We start from the raw sequence: 9,374 nt of genomic DNA, 5'->3' as shown, positions 1-9,374 counted from the left end.
TGTCTTTTACATGAAAAACTGTTCTCTAGATGGATGCCTGGTGTGTAACAACTGTATGAGCCTTTTCGTACCATTATAGGAAGCTGTACACATTTTGGGCAGCCCTGCCTTGGTTATTGGCATCATCCTTAGTTCCTTTACAAGACGTCATAACCCACAGACTTACCGACACTACAGTAGTCGCACAATTACTGTTGTAAGTTTTAATGCATTTGTAAATTACAGGTAAATTGTAAAATTAGTGTCCATGAACCCAGCGGAGTCCTCCCAGATGACAACCATTCCTGTGCAAATGACAAATCAGTACAAAACTTTTGTATCTAAGTTTTACCATTTTTAATGAAAGGACTTTGGAAATATGGTACATTTCCTTGACAACACAACATTTCTCGGGAGCCACAGTAAAATATTTTTTACAGCTGATCAGTTGAATGTCGACATTCCCAGTATCATTTACATGGCGAATAAGATCAGGAAAGCAACCATCAAACAAAACAGACCCATAGCTTCAGACAGGGCAAATCCCAAGATGGCGTAGGAGAACAGCTGCTGTTTCAAGGAAGGATTTCTGGAAGGGAAACAAAATTTTTTTACTCCAATATTCTATGTTACAATCCAGTTAAGTTAAATGACTTGCTACATGTATATGCTGTGGCTACTTTCCCTTAGGAAAGGTCATCAATATAGGTGATCAGTGGGAGGGTCTGACACACACACTTAGACCCCCCCCCCCCAACAACTGATCACAAGATACAGCTTCTTCATGGTATACCAAGTACAGAGCCACACATTGCATTGGGGTTTAACTTATTGCAACTCAGCCCCATTCTCTTGAAAGGGACAAAGCTGCTACATCATGTGACAGTCTCATCCCTACCTATCAGCCTTTTCTTAGGGTAGGTCACCCATATGCAAGACCTGGAAAACCCATTTAACATGTGGCAAAGCAAACCCCTTAATGTTTTGATGGATAAGACATTGCTGAAGTGCTTGCAAAAAAGCCATCTTTGCATCTCAGCAACTAGTGAACTTTTAGGAAGTAAATTTGGAGGGAAATCATTAAGAACATACAAGGCCTGAGCAGGTCAGATCAAACAGATGACCCCAGTGTTGCCAGGAGCCAGCTTAAGTGTTGACCCAAGAATGTTTCACTATGGGAAAGTGGTCTTCATTGTACTTCTTGCAGAGGTGATAAACTGCTTTATGCACACATTCTGTGACATCACCATTGCCAGTTATTGCAATATTTTAGTACACTGTGGCAAAAAGTAATGCATAAGATGCAGTGCTGGCTACAGCACCAGCTCAGATCTATAGAAGTTTAATGCATTACAATCCTTCAGCCTCTGGTAACCTTCATTTGTTGTCTGCATTTCTACCATCAAAAACCCAAGTGAATATGCACCACCAAAGCAGATGCTAAAGACCTCTAGCACTACACATTGAGGTGTTTTTTGGGTTTATAAGATTGGTCATCAATTAAACAATCAGGACCCCCACAGAAAAGATGTCTGAAGAGACTACAGCATTTCTGAGTGCTGCTGCCTCTTCACTAAAGGTGAAGCTGTGCCCCACATTGTAATATGCTTTGTATTACAGCTCAGCCCCATTCACTTATGTGTAGCTCTGCTGCAAACAGGTCATGTGACTAAACAATGTCACAAGGGGATGTTACTTCCGACAGCATATCTAACATCCCAGGTGTCAGACCACTGCCAACATCCAACTATACCTGAACTTCGAATTGGCTGTTTGAAGTGGCAGCAGCAATTCACAGACCATGTCACATCAGACCCATTCGCAACTCAGTCCCATCAAGTGATTGGCACTTCACAGTAATACCTAGCACAGCTACTATAGTGTATGGTGCAGTGCTTGGTTTTCAGATCAGAGCCCTCAGCACTCATCTGAATGATTGTTTCCTCAAACAGCTGGTCCTACCGCCACTGTTTTAATTCATGGCCTACTTAAAGGCTAGGTCACAGGAAAGATCACTTAAGCATGGGTTAACCAGAATGAATATTGTGCCTCCAGGTGGATCCCATGAAAAGCAGTGAGTCTATTAACACCTTATACACCATATAGATAGTTTTATGTAACCAATTGGATTACAGCTTATTCTGTTTGGTAACAACTGCTTCTGCTAACTATTGTAAGTCATTATTTTAGGGTCCATTTAATATGTCTAATTGTATTACTTTCAACAGTCTTAGTTGCAAGACCTAATAGGTAGGAATATTATACACCATATCCAGCTTGTTGACCTTTGAAACCAAGATAATAACCCTCTTCCCATTAGCCAGCAGTAAAGCACCCTTGTTCTGTACCAGTAAAATGCACCTTTATAGAGTACCATCATGTCCTTACATTTAAGGTTGTGAAGACTTAAACTCACTACTACAGTATATAAGGCAAGTATCCAATTAGTGGATTTCCAATGGATCATGAGGTGGTTTTGTGCCCCCATTTGAGCAAAGCAGCATACACACTAACAGTATCACTGTATAGGACAGAACTGGAAAGCCAAGCACTGGATGTAGCTTCTCTGTAGTCCAAAAGATGAATGGAGCATGTTCGATCGCTGCTCTGTTCAAACATGGAGACAAAACCCGTATTCTTTGAAGGGGGATCCCATTAGACCACTGAATGGACACAGCCGTGGAATTAAGTTTTGGAACTCCCTTGCCCTTCATATAACCCCGAGTCACTGTCACACTGCACCAACTGTTAATGTGAATATGAGCATATATAAAGAAACCTCAAAGTGTAGCATTAGCCACCAGAGAACCCCACCAACGTATAAAGGAATATACTTTTCAGTTTCTACGTTATGGTCTAATGCAGCAGATACTAGCATAATGTAGGGGGAAGCCATCAATGTAAAAAATTTTTTTTTTTTTTTTAAGTGTCCGTTATATGGTAGACCCCTAATCAATAGGATTCCCTATGAATGACAAACTGGATTAAAAACCCTGTGTGACAGATCTAGGTTCTCTTATTCAGGACTTGTAGAATTACACCACATTTCCCCATTATATGACTTACAAGACAATGAATAAGTTACCTGGCATAACCAATGATGAGGCTACCGAAAACTGTTCCGATACCAGCACCAGAGCCAGCCACACCTACTGTGGCAGCACCAGCACCAATGAATTTAGCAGCAGTGTCAATGTCTCTGCTGATCGCACTGGTCTGGAATTCCCTCAGTACCAACTGGGTGCAGGGGTTGTGTGTCCCACTGAGGAGTGTGCTTCCCTAAAAAGAAAAATATATATAAAAAAAATTAACACTGAAAAGGTTCAGAATACAGGATATTGAGTTAATGAAAGAAAACTTAAGGCATCTTGTGCTTACAACCAAGACAGAGGTTATGCCCTTGAATTAACCCAATGACCCACAGTGAGGTGCCCTTCAGGTTAACGGCCTGTAGAATTCCAGGCATCAGCTTTATCAGGGTTAACCTGGAATAGGCTACAGGAAACAAAGGCCTGACCTATCCTTGAAGGTTGTCAGTGCACTATAAGAACATTTTACAGTAACATAACATAGTAAGCTATGAGTACAATGCAATAGATATAGTTACCTCTCCAGTTCGGACCTCTGGCCGAGACAAGACTGATGCAGAGATTGGTCTGTACACAGCTCTGGACCCAGCACGGATCTGACAGGACAAGAGAAAGACAGGCCATGATCTCCAATACACATCGTTTTATGAAAATCTGTGCAACCCACAAATAAATCACTGCTAAGCATATAAGGGGTTAAGTGTAATCCAGCATTTATCATATTGCAATACTAGAACCAAAACAAGACCAAGATAAAATGTAGCAAATACCAAAGTGCAAAACTAAACTGATACAACGTAACACAATGTGTATCCAAGACTGCTCAGGTGCAAGCCATACAGACTGCAGCAGGGATGAATGGCGGCCTGCTCATGTCCTTGGGCTGTCAGCACAGGTCACAGACAAGAAGGCCGCCCCTATACAAAGCGCCACATTGTCAGACCACAGCACCCGGACTACTACAAGGCAATGGTGGGTGCTGCAGGATTAAACCACAGCCCCGCAGGGCGGGGGGAGAACGGCTAAGAAGACATTGACTTGACCTACAAAGGCCCACGGAATAATCCAGTAGGCCCCGTCTCCTCCTCAGCACAGCGGCCGGGAACACTCACCAGAGAAGGGGTAGACACGAACTTGGCGCAGGCATACATGTTGTCGGAGGTCTTTGGGCTTCGGCTGGGAGTCGGGTCAGCTGTCTCAGTCCCTCTGCGGGAAGACAACGGGGAGAAGTCAGACAGGCGGAAATGTCAGGAGAAATAGGGGGAGACAGGAGGAAATGGAGCAAGCAACGAGGCGTCCGAGGGGAGCCCGAGGGAAAGCCCACAAGAGGGGAGCAGTGCAGGGTAGAGGGGTAACGGATGGCGATGGATTAGCAGCACCCCCGGGGCCCAGCGGCTCCCTCCTCTTACCGGCACCAGAGGTCGAACTGAACGGAGGACAACACGCAAGCGCGCTAGGCTCTTTATAAAGAGGACCCGGATGGAGGGCGGAGAATACACTCAAGGTCACTTTGTAACAACTTTATTGAGGCTGGTTGCAAGTACAAAGAACATTTACTGGCTGATAGTTGAAGGAGGGAGTGTAAATGACCTTAGTGTCACATGAAGGCTGTCATACTACCGGCACGCAATGTCACTTCCACTTCCTGTCCTGCCTGGACTGTCATAGGAACCTTGTAGTTTTTGTTCTGTATTGAAAGCAAATATATATTTATCTATCTATCTATCTATCTATCTATCTATCTATCTATCTATCTATCTATCCTGCTTAATAATGAATCATTAATCTGTGGCAATAACAAATTTAGTATATTTATAACCAAATAAACATTTGTGCAGGGATCTTTGTGAAGTAAGTAGCTGCCATAAAGGCGATCATCTCCAGCACCCACAAGGGTCATTTGTTTTATGGGAAGCCAATTTACCCCAGGCCTCGTTCACATCTGCGTCGGTAATCCGTGTCAGGGGTATCTGCACGGGGACCCCCTCCTTCCCGAACGGACTACCGAACGCATTTGCAAGCGGTGTGCAGTGAAAGCACACAGACCCCATAGACTATAATGGGGTCCATGTTCTTGCCATGAGATCTCCACAGGGAACATGTGGACAGGAAAGTACTTCACAATCTACTTTTCTGTCCACATGACTCTTGCGGAGATCTCACGGCAAGCACACGGACCCCATTATAGTCTATGGGGTCTGTGTGCTTTCACTGCACACCGCTTGCAAACACGTTCGGTAGTCCGTTCAGGGGGGTCCCCATGCGGATTCTCTGAATGGATTAACAAACGCAGATGTGAACCAAGGGTAAGAGTATATTTTGGACACATGGGAGGAAACCCCCTCAAACACAGGGAGATGTTGCCCTTGATCAGATTCAAACCCCAGGACCAGGACCCCAGTCGTTTTTATGGGGCTGCGTAACTCAGCAAAATTAAAGGAATATTGTAATTAAATCTGTTAGGATCGTTTATACTCATTTAGTCAGATCAACCTGATACCCAATACGTAAAAAAAAATAAAATTAAAACATAACTTTTAATAAGAATAATAGGATAAAGGTAGAAGGTCAAATGAGGTATACCAATATTAAAAGAAAATTGCAACCTGTTACGTTCGTGTCTATGCCCAGACCCAGAATCTGGACTGCAGACTGCACCGCTGAACAGGGGAAGGAGATTTTCCCTGACGCTATGGCAGCTAGCTAGGCCCTGCCTGCGTGTGGTGGTCAGCTGTTCCCACGCTAGCCTTGGCCCCGACAACTCCTGGCTCTCTAACACAAAGGCCTAGCCGACAGATAGAGAGTTAGGGACTGGGGATACTAAGGTGGTCACCCCTGCAGAAACCAAGGTGCAGCTGCAGACAAAACAAACAGGATGGGATGTGCTGGACAACAGACACGCAGCACAACACAATACGCAACAAGAGAATGAGGAGAGGGAGAGTGGAGAGGTGAGGAAAGGGTTAACACAGGAATGGGGCAAAACAGACTGGAACCCAAACCTCACAAATAACCAGATAGTGCCAGGCAAACAGAACTGAAGGACAGGGTAGAATAGAAGTGTGGATGGGCAAACCAGACTCACACACAAGGCAACACTCACACCACTTCCTAGTCAGTTGTAATTCCACAAGACAATACTCCTCACAGAGCCACAAATTCCAGTTGGTAACAACAAAAACCAGCAACTAGTGAAGTCAGCCCTCCTCCTAATAAAGGCCCCAGAATCGTCCCATAGGATAATGGTAACAACCAACACCTGAGGTTCGATCCAAAAAGCCTCAAGTAAATTCTGAAGACCGATACTTAATGCCCAAACAGATGGCCCAATGGCAAGGAAACCACTAGAAGACCCCAGACCACCGGATCCAAACCCCACCAGAAAAACACACAATTTTTATACAAGTCTTCAGGTCGTGACACAACCGTCTTACTGGTTGGTGTTGTATCATACAACAAAGGAGTGGACTATATAACAGTTGAGCGCCAGGGTGGTTCACATAGGATGACTACTGACCCTCAAACTGACCTCTGAACCCCGGAATCCAAATACTCCCACCCTCGCAAGGGCAGTACCAAACTTCCCTAAAAATAACCCTTATTATGTCTCATTAATGTGATGCATTCTGACCCATGAATAAGGGACCTCATGAGAGGATATAGAGTAGATTTCTGGCAATCCAGAAAGAGGGTTCTCATAGAACCAAACCCTGTCAAGCAGGAGGCTGTGGCCAGTCCTGCAGTGGGGGTATTTGGATTCTGGGTCATTTTGTGGATCAGTGGTTATCCAACGTGACATACCCCAGGCTCAACTGTGATATATTCAAACCATTTCATGAGTTGGGGCACATGCAGTTTTATATACCGCTAGAAAGTCGACAGTGCGCTGAATTCAGTGCACTGTCAGCTTTCACGATTTGTGCCCCGGGTGAAGAGCTATCGATGCCGGTACCGTAGCTCTTCACCGTCAGAAGGGCATTTCTGACAGTCAGTCAGGAATGCCCTTCTTCACAGCAGCATCTATAGCGCTGTACTGTGAGAGCGGGGAGGAATGATACCGGCATCAATAGCTCTTCACCTGGGGCACAGATCGTGAAAGCCGACAGTGCGCTGAATTCAGCGCATTGTCGGCTATCTAACAGTATATAAAACTGCATGTGCCCCAACTGATGAAGGGTCCTCTTTAAGCCACTTTGTAACCAGTTTGGCAGTATGCTTCGGGTCATTGCCCATTTGGCAGACCCATTTGCGCCCAAGCTTTAACTTCTTGCCTGATGTCTTCAGATGTTGCTTCAGTATTGCCACATAATGTTCTTTCCTTGTGATGCCATCTATTTTGTGAAGTGCACCAGTCCCTCCTGCAGCAAAACAACCCCACCACATGATGCTGCCACCCCCGTGTTTCACAGTTGGGATGGTGTTCTCAGGCTTCTCCCTTTTCATTATGTTAAAATAGTGGGGAGGGGGGGTGCCTACAATAAAATCTAAACACGCTCATAGCTGCTGTGGCCTAGGCCTTGTTCACATCTGCATTGGTATTCCGCTCGGAGTCTGCATGGGGAGCCCCCGAACGGAATACCAAACACATTTGCAAGTGATGTGCTGTAAAAGAACACGGATCCCATAGACTATAATGAGGTCTGTGTGCTTGCCGCCAGATCTCTGCAGGGATCACGGGGACAGGAACGTAGATCACAATCTACTTTCCTGTCCGCATGATTAATGCGGGATGTGCGCGGCAAGCACACGGACACCATTATAGTCTATGGGATCCGTGTGCTTTTACAGCACAGCGCTTTCAAATGCATTTGGTATTCCGTTTGGGGGGGTCCCCATACGGACTCCCCGAACAGATTACCAACGCAGATGTAAACCAAGCATCACAGATATTACTTAACCAAGAAAACTGCTGTAAAACAATGGTAAGTCTGGCGGGACTGTAATAGCATGTCCTTGCCACACTATGTTTTTTGGAGAGTGACAAGGTCAACCCAAGAATGTCACTTGCAACAATTTTTGCTGCAAGTGGTATTGAAAACATTAGGTGGAACCGGGAAGATGATAACTTTTCCTCAGTATGTATCTGTGTTCAAAGGCTGCAGAATTCCAACATTATGTGAGCACAGCTGTATGATAAACCACACATATATGTGAATATGAAGGCGCTATGTAAGTAAGCAAAATAAAATAAGAATATAGTGTTTATGTAAAAAAATTCATAATGGGGTGGAATTGGAGAAAAACTGTATTTCATCGGCTTAGTTTTTACTATGTAGCCAAAATGACGTCACCTGTATTCTGTGTATAAAGTAAATGCTAGTTTGGCCTTTACCATTTTTTTCACTGCAGTGTTCTAGGTATGTAGACTGGGTGTTTTCAGACACAGGTATAATGAATGCATATGTGTTTCATTTAATTTTTTTAGTATTATATGTGTACTAGGGAAAGGGGGCTGAGTTAGAATTTTTACTTCTTTTCTTTCTTTCTTTTTATTTATTTTTTTACTGTAATTATTTGACCCTATAGAGGTCTTGAAGGAGGTCTGATCATTAATGCAATAGAAGGTTATACCAGATAATAGTCTCCAGGCTGTCATGACAATAGATCACCAGCCTTAAATCCCGTTCCAGAGACTGGAGATCCTCTTCAAAATGGTCACGCCATGCGTCATTAGGAGAATGGTGTCTTGAACAGCTTTCACCATGATCAATGTTGGCAATGGGTTAAAGAGGACCTTTCATGTCCTTGGGCACATGCGGTTTTATATACCGCTAGAAAGCTGACAGTGAGCTGAATTCAGCGCACTTTTGGCTTTTCCGTTATGTGCCCTGGGTGAAGTGCTATCGGTGCCGGTACCAAATAGTTCTTCATTGTCAGAAGGGCGTCCCTGACAGTCTAACTGGGAACACCCCTCCTGACAGTACTGTCTGTAGCTCTGTACTGTCACAGGGGTGTTCCTTAACAACCAGCCACGACGCTGAGTGGTGAGGAACGACCTGCCCTCCCTGACAATACTCATCCATAGACTAGTACTGGGGGGCATTCCTCACTGCTCAACATCATGGCTGGGCGGTTGGAAATTCCTCCTCACAGTATAGCACTGCACACACTACTGTCATGAGCTTTACCTGAACATCAGGCACCCAAACTAACTGCACCTGTTGCTCAGGAATTGCTTGGGCTAGAGAGATTCCAATGGCGTTTAAATCATTAGCTGAAATTCCTCACCATTTTCATCCATATAAATGAACCCTAAGAGGGGTCTTAGTGCTTTTTCAGAAGTTTCAGTGGTCTGGCCATGTGGTG

The 9,374-nt window shown here is 44.5% G+C and overlaps 1 protein-coding gene across 1 annotated transcript; it reads right to left on the bottom strand.

Annotated features, from left to right (window-relative positions):
• Window positions 1–312: 312 nt before the first annotated feature.
• ATP5MC3 (ATP synthase membrane subunit c locus 3) lies at window positions 313–4,585 on the bottom strand. Its single transcript, XM_075284026.1, has 5 exons — window positions 4,478–4,585; window positions 4,181–4,274; window positions 3,587–3,664; window positions 3,065–3,258; window positions 313–568 (listed from the first exon to the last, which is right to left on the bottom strand). Exons 2-5 carry the CDS (start codon window positions 4,217–4,219, stop codon window positions 454–456), a joined length of 426 nt encoding a protein of 141 aa, XP_075140127.1. The 5' UTR covers window positions 4,220–4,274; window positions 4,478–4,585; the 3' UTR covers window positions 313–453.
• Window positions 4,586–9,374: the final 4,789 nt, after the last annotated feature.

The sequence above is a fragment of the Leptodactylus fuscus genome, chromosome 8 (genome assembly GCF_031893055.1).
Source record: "Leptodactylus fuscus isolate aLepFus1 chromosome 8, aLepFus1.hap2, whole genome shotgun sequence".
NCBI lineage: Eukaryota > Metazoa > Chordata > Amphibia > Anura > Leptodactylidae > Leptodactylus > Leptodactylus fuscus.
This window is presented reverse-complemented; position numbering and strand designations above follow the sequence as displayed.

Excerpts from the sequence above, each read along its gene's own strand:
- ATP5MC3 (XM_075284026.1), bottom strand. The coding sequence starts at position 4,219 with ATGTATGCCTGCGCCAAGTTCGTGTCTACCCCTTCTCTG. Across the intron at positions 3,259-3,586 it reads CAGAGGTCCGAACTGGAGAG|GGAAGCACACTCCTCAGTGG; the intron begins GTAACTATATCT and ends TTTTCTTTTTAG. Across the intron at positions 569-3,064 it reads CTCATCATTGGTTATGCCAG|AAATCCTTCCTTGAAACAGC; the intron begins GTAACTTATTCA and ends TTTCCCTTCCAG.